Source organism: Mustela putorius, unplaced genomic scaffold (assembly GCF_011764305.1).
Source record: "Mustela putorius furo isolate JIRA1106 unplaced genomic scaffold, ASM1176430v1.1 tig00000430_pilon_pilon_pilon, whole genome shotgun sequence".
NCBI lineage: Eukaryota > Metazoa > Chordata > Mammalia > Carnivora > Mustelidae > Mustela > Mustela putorius.
Window position 1 is genome coordinate 8,157,786 of NW_025421377.1, and position 16,812 is coordinate 8,174,597.

The window sequence follows — 16,812 nt, forward strand, 5'->3', positions numbered from 1 at the left end:
TAAAAGTTATAAGTTCAGACCAATTTTAGGTGTACTGTGAAGATCCTTAAGGATCTCACTATTAATATAATTTTCCATAAATCAATAACTGTTGCTTTGGTTTAGAGAAGTCCAGAGAATAGTTTTCTTAATGTCTGTAAATTTGTGTTAATGTTTTAATGGATTTTGAAATCATAGCAGTTGATTCCCATTTAGAAAAAACAATAAATGTGTCTAAGTTTTGGGTGATGTTAGAAAATAAGTAAGAAATTGTCACCATCTGCTTTTAAGAGATAAGTGTGAATGCGAACAGTGGCATCTTTAGTGGTTTTTATTGGTGACAATTGAATGTTTACACTAGTAAGTAGGGTTTCTCAGCAGAAGGCTTTTAAGGTTTTTAAAGGAGGATTTTTGTTAGCAGTCGAAGTAGTGTCGGGTTTTTGTTTGGCTTTTTCTTTTTCATTCTTATAACCAGATTTTAAAAAAGAAATCTTTGACTTGAATCCTTAAAAGCCAGCTTGAACAGATATCTCGTGTGTTGTGTTGTGTTTTGTTTTGTTTTGTTTTGTTTAATTATTTCAATCTCGTCCTTTCTAACAGTGTTTTATGACTAATCTATTATGAGGGAGTGTCTGGGTAAAGTTTTGGGGCCTTGAGTGAAAATAACTAGACTAAATGCATGAGTCAGAGCTGAACTAAAAATAATACTCAGGAAGTGATCTATTTCCCAGATTTCTCCAAGGACTAGTTGGTGCTGTTTCTTAAAAGAAAGGAAAAAATAGGAAGATAAATGTATTTTTAGTTATTGTCAGAAAAAGAATAAGAGAATTAACTTTGGAAATTTAGTTTCTGAGGATCTTTCCATCTTGTACTTGATTTGGACATTGTCTTTTAAACTTTGATTGTACCAGAAGTTCAAATGAAATATGGGTAGTATTTAAAAAATTTTAAACCTGTATACTTTTCTACCCAGCTAATATTCTTTGCTTACTTTCCTCTGCTTTTTTCATACCTTTTTACTCTCCAGAACTGCCTAAAGTTACAGAAGGTGCGTAACACCTTTTCTTTTTATTCTATTCCATATATTTTTTATTACTTGCCATTGTTATGTACTGTTAGTTGCATATTTTATGAAATTGTGCATAGGGACAGGTTTATTACCACAAAATCCATATAGTAATAAAATTAATGATAGGATTCATTATTGACTTTCAAAGGACTGTTTCATGGAAGAGAAAATACTTCTGAAGCAGTTATGGTCATTTAAAATATTTATTTATTTTAAATATCTGCTTGTATAAGGAGCTGTATAGTTTGGGCAGTCCCTGCCCCCTAGTAGCTAATAAACTGTTAGATGTGACAATTTGACATTTCCATAGTGAGTTAAAATGGACTCGTTCAAAGGACAGGGAACTAGGTGATTCCTGTCTAAAGAACTATTCATATACTGTAATCTGTAACTGCCTGTACCAAGAGTTTTATTCCCCTCCTTTTTTATTCTGGGATATTACCTAAATCTGCCTAATAATCATTCTTAAGAGTAAATCACTTTGAGTGATTTACTAACTTTGAGTTAGTTGGTTTTTTCCTAGAACAAATTAACCTATGTCAAGTCATGCAGCGTGTAAATGTTTCATTTGCATATAAAATAATAAATGTTTAAAGTGTCCAAAGATTGTGATTTAAATTGTGTCCCAATAAGTTTATGAAAATCAGTAACTTTATTTAGAGTTTTACTTAGGGGATAAAAAAATTTTTTTTTTCACATTACCTCTCCTAACCTCACACTTTATAAAAATCCCACAAGCTAAGTATATTTTCTCAAAAAATTGAATTGAAAAAAAAAATTGAATTGAAACATTTATCCAGAAACACCTTACATTTGACCTCTTGGTCTTTTGTAAGAAGCATGAAGACCATTTAAATATTTGTAATTTTGAATAGCCATGTTATTGTTGTTCTTGTTTACTCTAGACTTACTGAGAAAACTTTTATACCTGATCTTTAGAAATTTTATCAATGCATATGAAAGTGTTTTAAACAAAGAAATGGGAAATTCAGTTAATATTTTTAATACCCAAAATAAATTGTGAATACATTTTTCATTTCAACTAAAAGTTATTCAGAGAAAAAAGCATAACCAGGACAAAAAAGAACAGAAGAAAAATGTTACCGGGGGAAAAGAAGGAAAGCATATTATTTTTTATGTGCCATAAATTCATAGTCATTGTTTTGTTAGACTAACAACCACCTCAGATAGGAAAAAAAGATTAGGCTATTCCCACATAGTTGGTTTCTGGTTTTGTATTTGTTTTCATAGTTTAAGTATGTTTTGGGGAATTGTTATAAAGCCTATTTTAACACTTAAAAGTGAGTGAATTAGACTGCATGCTTTGTGTTAAAGTAAATGTTATAGTAAAAATTACATTAACATATGCAGTTTTTCATAAAAATAAGTTTTTTTTAATATTCTGAATCATTCTTTCCTATTTTCCAGCCACTAAATGTGACCTGTGCTTATAACTGACTATAAATACCATGTTATTGTCCTTCCTCCTTTTTTACTACTTTATTTTTAATTTTTACCCTCTTTAAGAGTCTGTTCCAAGTGGAGAAAATCAGAGTGTGACAGGAGGTGATGAAGAGGTAGTAGATGTATACCAAGAGTTAAATGCAAGAGAAGAGCAGGATATTGAAATAATGATGGAAGGCTGTGAATGTGCAATCTCTAATGCTGAGGCCTTTGCAGAAAGGTTGTCCAGAGAGCTGCAGGTGCTGGATGGGGTAAGACCTTTTTATAATCTGTAAGTGACTGATATATAGTGGATTGAGAAGACCAGGGATGCGCAGATTTTACTTCCTCAGCACCTAAGCCTTTATACTGTGATTACTGCCGTCTCTCTCCATAAGCACATTACCAGATGCCTTATCTTCCACTGCTCTTGTTCAAAAGACAGAACCATTCCTATTAATCAGGCCAGCGAAGGCAGTTGGCTGAGGTTGGGGATTTGGGGAGGTTCTTGACACAAAGGGATAGGAAAAAAGTAGCCAACCAGAAACTGTCTTGGGGTCGCCTCCCCCAGCCTCTGAAATACTGCAGAATAGTTCAGTGCAGAAGAATAGCATTTTTGTGTTTTGGGGGGGAAAAAAATAGAAAAATTAGTTTGAAATAAGTGAATCGTGTACCCAAATGGAGCAGAATAAGTATAGTGAAAACAAGGAGCCAGGGGAAAAGGATGTTTGGCTCTCCTGCTAAAATGTTTTGGGATAGCTCTTTTTAATTCATATGCTCAGTTTCTGAGTCTGTAAACTAAAGCACATCTTTAGAAAGTAAAAAGCTAAAAGACAGCTAAAAATAACACCACTAATGTTGGTAAAGTCTAAAATAAGAACGTGTTTTTTGTTTTGTTTAGACAAAGTAAGCATTTAAGAAAAACCTCAAATTTGAGAGGCAGGGAGAGGGGTTTTGGTGGGGTAGGGAAGGGAAAAAAATGAAACAAGAGGGGATTGGGAGGGAGACAAACCGTAAGAGACTCTTAATCTCACAAAACAAACTGAGGGTTGCCGGGGAGAGGGGGTCAGGAAAGGGTGGTTGGGTTATGAACACTGGGGAGGGTATGTGCTATGGTGAGTGCTGTGAAGTGTGTAAGCCTGATGATTCACAGACCTGTACCCCTGGGGCAAATAGTACGCTATATGTTAATAAAAATAATTTTTTAAAAAACCCTCAGAGAATGAAGAATATTTTAAACACTTAAAGAATTTTGACATATTATACATGAAAGGTGCAGAATTTATGAGGTTGAACTCAGGCCCCGAGATTACACAAATAGTGCAAGTTTACAAGTTTATAAAACTCACCAGAAGCTAAGCCTAGAAGAAACTTAAAGATGTTACAGTGGAAATTGTCCTGGGCAAGGTCAAGCCCCCGGTCTGCTTCTTGAGAGATCTATTCAGTGGCCCAAAGCCCTGCTGACTCATGCAGTTGGGTTGCACTCACAGTTAAGTTATTATGAATAGCATATAAGATATGTGTGAAATTACAGTATCTATTGTCCTGTGAAATTCTTTTCATTCCTAGACCAAGTTTTTTCCTCATACCCCATTACCTGCCTTCTTAGTGTGGCTTAGTGGTTTATAATTTCTTTTCTAATAAATATTGCATGTATGTTACAAGTTATCCCATTGCTTCCCAGTTTTATTTTGGATTTGACAGCTTCCATATTTCAGGAAATTTAGAATCAATAGTCAGAATCACTTAGAAAACAATGATAAGGGGATGGTGGTTTGTTCCTGCTTTGCCTGGAAAAAAAACGTACAGTAGTTGCAAATGAAAGAGAAAAGAAAGAAGACAATAGAAGGAGCTATCTTATGGATATATAGTCTGTGGCCATATGGTCTTAACGGTCATGGCTCTTCCACATCATGTAAGTACCAATCATACTACAGTTCTACGTTAGCTCAGTGTATCCTTCAAAGACTGATATACCACTGCTACCCTCTTGATTAAAGTATTACACAGGTGATTAGGCTTTTTTTTTTTTAGCATTTTACAACAATGTTAAGTATAGAAGTTTTTATAGCTGGTAGAATTGGAAATATCAGAAATGGGAAATATCGACACTGATGATACATTGTGGGGCAAAACCCTACTTGTACAGCCTGTGGAAGTATGAAATACTGAGGCATGGTCCCTAACTTTGATAAAGAGGCAAGTGTATCTGCTTGAAATACTGTGTAAAAAAGGAACATAAACATAGAGTGATAAACTAAAAGAAATGTATAGATGCATACCAATCTTTGTTACTCAGCTGTCAAAGGGATTTTGCAATATTTCATCTTCTGCTTCTTTTATCCATTTAAATCATGGGAAGAGTTACTTTTGTTTTTCATTTTGTAGGCCAACATCCAATCAATCATGGCCTCTGAAAAGCAAGTGAACATACTGATGAAGTTGTTGGATGAGGCTCTAAAGGAGGTAGATCAGATTGAGTTGAAACTGAGCAGCTACGAGGAAATGCTCCAAAGTGTGAAAGAACAAATGGATCAGATCTCAGAAAGCAACCACCTAATTCATCTGAGTAACACTAATAATGTAAAGCTCCTGTCTGAAATAGAGTTTCTTGTGGTAAGTATGTTGGTAAATTGCTCCCACCAACAAAAAATTTAAAAAGATAATCTAGTATATAAAACCCATTTATAAACATTTTCTAAATTCCTTATGAGAGTAAGATTTAAAATAATTCTAATACCTTATGATAGGATTGAGTAGCATCTTACCTGTAAATTTCCCAAAATTATATGTGTAAATGGTATATTTATATGTAAATTCCAGAACCACATGGACTTGGCCAAAGGTCATATAAAGGCCCTTCAAGAAGGAGATCTCTCCTCTTCTAGAGGCATTGAGGCCTGCACCAATGCTGCTGATGCCCTTTTGCAGTGCATGAATGTAGCTCTTCGTCCAGGTATGTTCATTAGAAATAGTAAAATCTGACCAAGAATCTGAGACTAAACCTGTAACATGGTATAAAGCTTTTAACAGGAAATACATAGTGCAAGTGGTGTAGGGGACTGTAGTATTAGCTCCTCAGACCAGTTTCACATCTTTCCAAACATGTTTCTGTTGGCACTAAGAAGTTTTTCATTTTTCTGTGATTGATCATCAGTGATTCTAGTCAACACCATGATTTTTCTCTAATACTGTCTGCAGAACCTAGCATAGAGTCAATGCTTTGATTAGACCAGAGAGCAGGAGGTTTTGTTAGGCCAGTGGCTCCAAAACTTGAGTTTGCTCATGGAGAGGGTTTGTTAAAACATGTTATTGCCTGGCCCCAGCCCCAGATTCAGTAGGTCTGGGCCAAAGCTCCAGTATCCCAATTTGCAGCAGTTCCCAGACAATGCTGAGGCAGGACCACTCTTGGAGAACCACTGTGCTATATCGTTTTCTTCTCTTTTTACCTTCCTTTTATAAAGCAAACGAATAAACCAATAAAACTTGGGGTTCTTCAAAACAGAAATATAGAGACTGTTATCAATGTATTCATTGAAGAACAGAGAAATCTTTTTATGTCTTAAATCAGTCAAGAAATGTTCTGGTTTCAGGTCATGACATGCTCCAGGCAGTCAAACAGCAGCAGCAGCGTTTCAGTGATTTGCGCGAGCAGTTTGCCCGGAGACTGGCCAGCCACCTCAACAATGTTTTTGTTCAACAGGTAATTTTATTTCATTAATAACACTGCCATGTTTCTATTAGCTTTTCTATATATATTTACACAGAAATTGTAATGTGTTTAATTGAGATCACAGTATATTCTTTCACCTGTTTGTTCAATTTTGAGATTTTTAAACAAGATTTTTTTTTTTAAGTATTTGCTCATAGGTGTATGTTGGGCCTCAACTGTCTTGGGTAGATAGTCTAGTTCCTTTCAACTGAAACTCTCTTGGTTCTAGAAATCAGATAAATAACTCTGCCTACTTGTTAAATATACCACTTATATGTTCTTATTTATGAAAGTAAGTCCAAACTTGGTACATGTTTGCTGCTTAGCCTGTTTTATTTTCCAGTATTTTGACGTGAGAACCAGGATTTGACTCAGGTGTTTTTAATATTTCATTGGCTGTATGTATTTTTATATGGGAGAAAACGGACTACAGCTGAATTGTAAATTCCATTTGATTTACTTTTATATAAACCCTTTGTCTACATTTTTATATGGAAAAGGAGGTTATAATTAAGGTTGTGGCAATAATATTAATAAAAATAATATAAAGAGTACCTTAAAAGGATTTGAATAGAAGGCATTTTAATCTGGCATAATAAATTAGGTTTCTTATGTTTTTCATTTCTTATTAGGGTTATTGGACAAAAAAAGTTGAAATTTTGTTCATCAAGAAATACTGTCTGAAACATTTCACTTTGCAGTATTCTGAAACAATTGTATTTACTATATTTTATTTCTGATTAGTTTACTCAGGCCCTCCTTCAGCTCTATAACAGGTCCTACTTTCTTTCGGTGCCTGTGAGTACATCAAATTTGGCTCAAGCTTCTCTTTTTTTTTTTTTTTCTATAAAGTTTGCTAAACTTAACTGCAGCAGAATCTTTATAGATTATAACTTTACTGACTTAAGCTGCCTGTTAGCCATATTTATAGCAGTTTTTTAATATCCCATAGCAAAAAGTTTATTTTGGCCAGAAAGGCATTTCATCTCCTTCTGCTTGCCTCTCCTCCTGTCATTCTTTCACTCACTTGCTCCTTCATTTATTTAGAAACCTTTTACAAAAAAAAAAAAAAAAAAAAGGAAAGAAAGAAAGAAGAAAGAAACCGTTTACCAGGTGACTGGGATACACACCAGACATTCACTTCGGATAAGTGAGAGGCTGATCCTGTTCTCAAATGACTCACAGTCTAAGGGAAGGAGGTAGATATATTTAGGAAGGGTAAATGTTATCATAGTGGTCACATATGCGAGCATAAAGGAAGACCATCTCGCTAAGGGTATGAGGGAAACATTGGGGAAGATGTAACGTTTCACTTGACCTGAAAAGTATCAAGAAAAAAGTAAATCCAGAAGTCACACAAGAAATACTAATCACATTTTTCTTACATTCGTATTTTAATATTTATTTCTGCCCAATTCCGTAGTTTTTTAAAAATGACAGCGTTGATAGTGATGTTCTCCACATTTGTAGATGGCATTAGAAATGTTGGAATGTTGGAATGCTACTGTAGGTCAGCAGTAGTCCTTTCTGCACCCTTCATTGTTTGTTGTAACATGCAGTTAATTTATGATTTTGCTTCCTTGCCTTATAAACTAATGGCTTTGTTTACTATGAATGCTTCGAGTTCTGAAAATCTAATATGTATTGTAACATGTGAGTGATGCATGTTGAAAAACCAGAATGTTGTAACGACCTAGGATGTGCTGAAGAAAGTGGAGGAGGGTATCTCAAGTACAGAAAATAGATTTTTCTGTGTGTCGAATTCAGTGCATCAAGCCACCTAGCAAAAAGGTTTGGAAACATGGGTATTTCTATTCCTAGTTGTGGAACAAATGAGCTGGGAAAAGTTGATTACCATATTATAGTACATCTCTTTGTCAGTTAGCAGATTTTCTTTATGTGCCTCTTAAATACTCGTTGCCATATGTAAGAATAAGAAATGCCTCCTACACTCCAGATGCTTCTAAGGAGGCATTAAGACTAAAGTACTTAAAGCCCTATAGCAATGCATATATGAAATTGTTAATTGTATGACTATTTATACATAGTTTATGTATATATATGTACAAGTGCTAAAAAGTTTTAATATAAGTGAGTTTACAGAAAATTTAGGTAGTCAAGTATGGCATCATGGATAAGATAAGACTTGAATTAGAGTCTGCAAATGCGGTTTTTGTCAAATGTATCTATATTCAGCATCTATGAGTACTGTACAGAAGATTACAGTGGAAATAATCTGTTGATCACAACCTAACAGTAATTTAAGAGCGATGATTCCCAGTCTTTAAAGTTCATACATCAGTAAAATTAAAAGAAAGAAAATTTGGAGACTTACTAAGTCAACATTTTTTTTTTTTAAGATTTTATTTATTAGAGAGAGAATGAGACACCAAGAGAGGGAACACAAGCAGGTACAGAGGAAGAGGGAGAAGCAGGCTTCTGCCTGAGCAAGGAGCCCGATGCAGGGCTCGACCCCAGGACCCTAAGATCATAGCCTGAGCCGAAGGCAGACCCTTAACAACTGAGCTCCCAGGCTCCCCTAAGTCACCAGTGTTTTATTTTACCAAGTAAAAACTTTTAAAAAGAAATCCTGCCATCTACTTTCACTATCTTTTTATCTTGGCACTGAAAGAAAAAATACAACTTCGAACTTCTAAATTGAATACATTTCCCTTTGTGAGAAACTCTCTACCATCATTTTATTTGTTTCTTAGAGACGTAGGCCAGTAAAAAACATCTTTGCATTTGGTAATCACTGATCTGGTGCACGCTGTTTATGATATAGCTTTCACCTTAGTACTTCCACAGAGCTGTATTTTAATGAAACTTGAAATGCATTTTTTTAAAGATTTTATTTATTTATTTGACAGAGAGAGATCACAAGTAGGCAGAGAGGCAGGCAGAGAGAGAGAAGGGAATCAGGCTTCCCGCCAAGCAGAGAGTCCGATGTGGGACTCAATCCCAGGACCCCGAGATCATGACCTGAGCCAAAGGCAGAGGCTTAACCCACTGAGCCACCCAGGTGCCCTTGAAATGCATTTTTACTTAATACTTACTTCTTACTATATATACACATAGTAGAGTAATATTTTTAACAGTTGCCTAGATTCTTCTGGCTCTTCTAGATCTTCTTACACACTCAGCTTCCATTGAAATTATAAACTCTTACCTATAATTTTTTACATTTACGAGCGATTTGTATATCTAAGAAGATCTTCAACTAGAGACTCAGGTCAGTTATGCTGATCAGCATTCTGATACTGAAAACAGGCAGTCAAATTAAGGCTAATGAAATTGAGAGAGTATTTGCATAAAATGTATGTATTTAAAAAGTTCTTTTGGTTGTTTTTTGAAAGGTTCAGCTTGAAAGGATAACTCTGCTCTGCCTTTTTGTCCCCCTTGGGTTCTACAGAGACCTCATTATTTTGTACATTGTCTTTTGCAATATGATGAGAACTGATTACACACTGAACTAAAAGTACAACCGGAAAAAACTGAGATTGTGGGGGTTTTGCTATATGCTTAAGCTTGGGAATTTTTCTTCCAACATGTATTTATAGAAACATGGTAAAATAAAGTCTGTGAAATATACCACCAATATTCAGTTCATTTCACAAAAGTTGTTTCCTTAATCATGTTTCGCAATTTCCTAAACATAGGTTAATCTGTAGTTAAAAGTTTAGAAAGACTTATGATCATTTAAGATGAGTTTTTGTGATGTTTGTTGAAACTTTCTCAGACTTTTTTTCTTTAAGAAAACAAAAATAAGCGTGCCATAACACAGAAAGAACGAGTTCCCAATTCTTGAGAATTTAGTTACCATTTGTATCATTTCTGTTTGAAAATCAGTTAGAGTGGTTAAGAGTACGATGGTGGAGCCAGATTTCCTGGATTCAAAACCCTGACTCTTTACCTCCTAGCTGGGTGAACTTTAGCAAGTTACATAACCTCTTTGTGCCACAAATTCTAGTACTATATACAGTAACGAAAATTTATAATTTACTAAGTTTGTAGAAAATGCGTCTGTCTTAGATTAATTTGGACAAAACCTACTGTAATATTTTTAATTATGTTAATAATAGAGTTTTGGTATTTTTAAAAAATATTTTATTTATTTATTTGATTGAGAGAGAGAGAGAGAGTGTGTGTGTGTGTGTGTGTGTGTGTGTGTCTGAGTGTGTGTGAGAGAGAGAGAGACCGGATGGGAGAGGGAGAGAGAATCTGAAGCAGACTCCATGCTGAAGACAGAGCTCAACACGGGGCTCAGTCCTACAACTGCAAGATCATGACCCCAGCCAAAACCAAGATCAGACACTTAACCAACTGAGCCACCCAAGTGCCGAGTTTTGTTATTTTTTAAATGAGGAGGAAAGTACTTTACAAGGTTATTGTGAACATTAGAATTTATATACATAGAGAGAACACTTCGAGCATGACAACAGGCATTCAATAAATTGTTATTGTTATTAATTTAGTACTTAAATTGTGTATCATTAAGTTATTTATAATAAAATATTTTAAATTTAAATTCAATTTAATTAACATATAGTATATTATTAGTTTCAGAAGTAGAATTTAGTGATTCATCTAGTTGCATACAACACTCAGTGCTCATTCCTTTAAGTGCCTTCCTTAATGCCCGTCACCCAGTTACCCTACCCCCCACCCTCAGTTTTTCCTATCGTCAACATATAATAAGAAACTTTAAACAATGTCTTAATTTTTTTAATATATAAAGAATAAAGTTGTGTGCACATGAAAGTGCTAGAAGTGACCGTAACTTATATTAGTGATTGAATTAAACAGTTAATGTAATTTTCCTATTTTCTATAGTTATTTTAGAACAGTTTCTCTAAAATGAAATCTTCTGTTAGCACTAATCACACTTACTCTATCTAAATAGTAATGGTTTGAAGGTAATGATGTTCTTCGTATTAGAAGGCAAATTTTCCGTTGATGGTAATCTTAAAATGCTGTTTGCAAAAGAGCTTTGAATAGTAGCATGTGAAAGAGCTTTATAAACTGTAAAATCCTCTATGAACAATAATTAGTTCTTCCATTTTTAGGGGAGGAGAAGGTTTTTAATTGAAGAACTTTCCTGACACTAAATTAAGTAATATAACTTAACATGTAATGGCCTGAGTTGCAAAAGAACATAAACAGTAATCAGCCATGCAAAAGAGAATGTTCACATAGGTCCGTGCTCCCCTATCCAAAATTCTTGGGATGTTTTTAGAATTTTTCAGATTCTAGTAAGTAATATAAGTAATATAGTAATAAAGTAATATAGTACACATTCTAAATATTACATAGCCACTCCAGGAGGCGGCTGGAGTAGGGCCCTGTGATGAAGCACACAATGTTCCTACAGCAAAAAAAGATGAATAGTCATTCCAAATTCTATAAATAGCCTCACATCAGTTCAGGTCAAGTTTTGCCACTAAAATAGATTTGGTACCTAATTTAAATGGAGGTTTGAGAGTTTTTTGTATATTAGAATTGCTAAAAGGGATTGTAGACCTATGTACGTAGTGTACCTCGTATATAACATCTATAATAGCTGTGAACTTGTGTTGCCTCGCCATTTCTGGTTCTTATTTTGAATTGGTCTAGTTTTCTGATAATTTTCTGCTGTCTCTGGTACAGTTTCCTAAGTAGGTACCAGTAATCTTAAGTAATATCAGTAATATTAATCTTTGGGGGTTTTTTATGTAATCTTAATCTTAGACATATATTGATTGGAGCGCCTGGGTGGTTCAGTCAGTTGGGCATCTGCCTTCAGCTCAGGTCATGATCCCAGGGTCCTGGGATTGAGCACCAAGTCTGGCTCCCTGCTCAGCGGGGAGCCTTCTCCTTCTCCTTCTGCCTCTCCCCCTGGCTTGTGCTCTCTCACTCTCTCGCTCAACTAAAATAAAATCTTTTAAAAAAGAAATACATTGATTATTCTACATAGTTTTATATGGAATTTCTAAATGGATCCTTATTTTTCTTTTTTCTCTCCATTTTCAAATTGGGTATATAACCTTACAAGAAGAAAATTCTCCCAACAGGCTGATTTGAAAGCTTTAATGAAAAAGGTACTCAAGTAACAATGGTTTTAGTACTTGGCATGTCTTATTCTCCTGCCTTTCTTGCTCTAAAAGTACTTCTCAATTGCTAGAGAATTCTTCATTGCCTTAAACTAAGAATTTTTTCTGGATACTCTGTAGTTAAATTGCTTAAAAAATCCATAACCACCAAGTTCTTACTTTGTCTATGTAGTAAAGCATATAAATTAGATAGAGGAAAAAAACCTCTTTTAACTTAAAAGAATTTAAATTCAGGGGCACCTGGATGGCTCATTTGGTTTAGCATCTGACTCTTGATTTCAGCTTAGGTCATGATCTAAGGGTCATGAAATCAAGCCCCGCATTGGACTCCTCGCTCAGCACCACGGTCTGCTTGAGATTCTCTCTCCCTCTGCCCTTTACCCCATGCTGAATAAATAAATAAATAAATAAAATCTTTAAAAAATAAAAATAAAAGCGTTTAAATTCAGGATATTGGGGCGCCTATGTGGCTCAGTGGGTTAAAGCCTCTGCCTTCGGCTCAGGTCATGATCCCAGGGTTCTGGGATCGAGCCCCACGTCAGGCTCTCTGCTCCACAGGGAACCTGCTTTCTCCCCTCCCTCTCTCTGCCTGCCTCTCTGCCTACTTGTGATTTCTCTCTCTCTGTCAAATAAATAAAATCTTTAAAAAATAAATAAATAAATTCAGGATATTTATAAGCTAATCTATGTCAGCTAGTATAATACATATATAATTAGGTTTAGGTAACTTTACTAGGAAATGAGTTAATGAGTGCCAAAACTCACTTCCTGTGTCATTTTAACAAAATGCTAACAAGTAAGTTTTAACTAAGCAAATTAGATTGAGTCAGAATGAACATCAAATTAGTCCATCTCTTTCCTTTTCCTTATTCTTGGGAATTTATATTTTCAAGGAGAATATACTCCTTTAATCTTTCAGTTCCTCATCTCTTAGATACTGGCTTTGAGTTCATGACGAATATTGACCAAGTAGCAGAGAGCTAGATTATTTCCAGAGATGGCTGGGAAGATTTTTAGTGTGTGTTTGTTTGTTTGTGTGATTGGTTTTTAGATACCAATAACTAGTAAGCATTTACAGTTTTTGAATCTGGTTAAAATGATTTTGTTAGATATGTTTTTAAAAGAAAATGGAAGCGAGACTCACATGACTGAGGTTCCACTTCTTCCCTCCAGTGTGACCTGAGAGAATCACTTAACCCTTTAAGTTTCCACTTCTTCTAGAAAATAAGGTCATTGAAACAGATAATCTTCCAGGCCTATATTTTTCAAAACAAAAGTTAGGATGCATCATCTAAGACTGACTGATAACTCATAAGTTTATTTACATAAAAACCTTGTCAAGGTTTTAAAATAAAATCTCATGTAGTTATTTAACAAATTCCCAGAAAAACTAAAATGACACTGTTATTAAGTATTATCCAGGAAAGCCCAGGATATCGTCATCTGTAGTGCTTCATAGTTTTAAAAGTTTATATCCTGTGTGTTCTTATCTGTTGTTTTAAATATTGTAAACTCTAATAGTAGAAATACCATAGATGTAGACAGTTTGTTTTGAATGACTTTCCTATTTGATGTCTTTCTCAGTACAGTTGTATCATGAGGTTGATTCGCTTAGTAAATAGTAAAATGATACGGTATGGGAGAGACAGCCTTGATTAAAACATTCATTTTCAGCTTCCTTAGAAGATGAAGTGGTTAGTTGATGTATCCCAGAGTGCCATTCTTGCATGTTTATGATTATTTTATGGTGATGGTATACAGTAGATTTCACGAGATGATGAAAGAAGCCAAGTAAGTACTCAGTTTTTAATCCCTCTATCTTCTTTTGCTCTTCTTCGGCTGCATTTGGTCACCGTTTATTTAGAATTTTCAGTTACAGCATGTGTTTCTTTTACTGTCAGTGTATTTATTTACTTATTTACTCACTCTAGGGTCACGATCAGAGTTCAACTCTTGCTCAGCACTCTGTGGAACTGGCTTTGCCCAACCATCATCCATTTCACAGAGACTTGCTTCGATACGCCAAGCTGATGGAGTGGCTAAAGAATACAGATTATGGAAAATATGAAGGACTGACAAAGGTATGAGTTTGATATCAGTTACTCACTGCGTGTGGAACGTAGTCTTCTAGAAGCAAGATGTCCTGTATTCAGTTCCCCAAGTAACATTTGAAGTACTGTAGTACTTTCTTAGCAAAGCAGAAACTACTTTAATTTCTGAGTGCTCATTAACCAGGCAGGACATTTATTTTATTTACTTGGGTAAGGAAGAGCTTAATTTCGAACTTCATTACTAGTGTAGTAATGGGCCATACTGTGGCCTTAACCATCATTCAGTTTAGTTTAATGCAATATTTACCTCCTGCATTTTTTTATATGCATTATAGAAACTAGAGACTAGATGATGTATAAGTGAGGTGTTTGCCCTCTAAAAATGGATAACCCATTCGATGAAGCAAATACAGAGTACCTCTTTATTAAGCAAGCATTTCACTATTCCAGGCACATGGGCCCTAACAAACAACCCCTACTTCTAAAGAGCCTTACATCTGACAAGAACAATTATACTTAAAACAGTCGGGAAAACATTAAGTGCCAAACTGAAAATGAGTTTAAATGCATGGCAGTTATAGAAAAGAGCAATCCATGTTCTAAAGCCATGGGGGAAATCTTTAGGACAGAAATTGGAATTGAATTGAGGTTTTGTTTTTGTTTTTGTTTTTTTTTAAGATTTTATTTATTCACTTGACAGAGAGAGATCACAAGCAGGCAGAGAAACAGGCAGAGAGAGAGGAGGAAGCAGGCTCCCCACTGAGCAGAGAGCCTGATGCAGGGCTCGATCCCAGGACCCTGGGATCATGACCTGAGCCAAAGGCAGAGGCTTTAATCCACTGAGCCACCCAGGCACCCCTTGTTGAATTGAGTTTTAAATAATGAATGGGATAAACCAGATAAACCAGATAAACCAGAAAAAAGAGAAAGGGCATTCCGGGGATGAGGAGCAAGACATGCAGACAAAGGTGGAAAATACGCCCTTTTGTCAGGACAATGGAGGATGGAGGCCCATGAAGCAGAAATTTCATATTCTGGAGCAGTGAGAAATTATGTTGAAAAAGATGAGCCTTGAGACCTAACAGCATTCCTCATACATGGGAAAAGACTAGATGAGGCAAATTCATTAAGAACCTAATATAATATTCAGATGAAATGAAATCTGAACCAGGAAGATAGTGGTAGGAATAGGGAATAGAAACCAAAAGATAGACTCCAGGGATGGAAGGGACAGGATGATGCCAAACTTTCTAGACTTGGAGACTAGAAGAGCAGTGGCAGCAACATCAGCAGTTGGAGAAGATGAGTCATTCATTCATACACGAATTTACCGAGCACCTGTTGTATTCTAAGTAAGTGCTAGAGATACAGCACGGAAGGAAATAGGCGAATGCTTGAGTTTTCATAGCGCATGTTTTGGTGGAGGAAGACCAACAAAAAAGTCTTATATGGTAGGTTAGAAGGTACTACTGAGTGCTCTGGAGAAAATAAAACAGGGAATGCTGGGACTGGGGGAAGACTATAGCTTGAGATAAGGCATCATGAGAAGATAACATCTGAGCGTAGATTTTTAAAATGAGCAAGGGTGTGGGGTGCCTGGCTGGCTCAGTCAGTAGAACATTCCACTCTTTGATCTCAGGGTTGTAAGTTCCAGCCTCATGTTGGGTGTAGAGATTACTTAAAAATAAAATCTTAAAAAAATAAATAAGCAGAGTTGAGCAGGGGGAGTTTCTTTGGGGAAAGCGTTCCAGGCACAGTACAGCTGTCCTATGGCAAGACCATGCCTGTGTACTGGGGGAGCAGCAAGGCACTATGGTTGGAGCACAGAGGACCAGGAACAGGACCTTAGAAAGAAGGTAGGGGAGGTGAAGTGGGGGTGGGGCGGAGCAGATCTGGAAGGGACTGTGTACCCCCGGTAAGGACTTGGCTTTTACTGTGAAGGAGATAGGGGAAGGGGTTTTGGTGGGTTGTAAGCAGTAGAATGTCATGATCTGATTTAGCTTTAATAAATGGCCATTGTGGCAGGAAGCCATGGGTATAATACTTTTCTGGCATTTCTGCTATGACCTTTAGTATTGAAATTGACCATGTCACTTTGGGAACTGAAGAATTGCTACCTAATTCCAAAATATAAATAGCTGTATTTATATATCAGATGTAAGAGCAGTTTACTTAAAATTCTGAAATACCCTGGAAAACGTGAAATCTTCTAAGTTTTTATGAATTTGGAGTTTAAAACTAAAAAATTTAAGTAAGGCATAAGTTATTTTAATAATTAGTAATAATTCAATTATGTGGACAATATGACCTTAAAAGATGTTCTCGAATTGGAAAAAGGGACGTATTTTGTTTCTTAGAATGAAAACAAAAATATTGAAATTGTTAATATAAAAGCCCTTCCCCTTAACCCATATGCTTGTGGCAAAAAATTTTCTAACAGAATTTAGATAGCAAAATCATCTTATTTTT

The 16,812-nt window shown here is 35.5% G+C and overlaps 1 protein-coding gene across 8 annotated transcripts in view; it reads left to right on the forward strand.

The window, feature by feature from the left end:
* Positions 1-16,812, forward strand: part of EXOC1 (exocyst complex component 1) — a 59,954-nt gene that overhangs the window by 14,189 nt on the left and 28,953 nt on the right. For 3 of the 8 annotated variants that reach the window (XM_013047316.2, XM_013047314.2, XM_013047319.2), the window contains exons 5-11: positions 1,007-1,027; positions 2,576-2,763; positions 4,880-5,107; positions 5,315-5,447; positions 6,085-6,194; positions 6,948-7,001; positions 14,224-14,373. In XM_013047316.2, coding sequence (XP_012902770.1) covers positions 1,007-1,027; positions 2,576-2,763; positions 4,880-5,107; positions 5,315-5,447; positions 6,085-6,194; positions 6,948-7,001; positions 14,224-14,373 — 884 coding nt within the window. The remainder of the gene's footprint in view (positions 1-1,006; positions 1,028-2,575; positions 2,764-4,879; positions 5,108-5,314; positions 5,448-6,084; positions 6,195-6,947; positions 7,002-14,223; positions 14,374-16,812) is intronic. The other 5 variants (XM_004775495.3, XM_004775497.3, XM_004775496.3 and 2 more) reach the window with 3 other exon arrangements.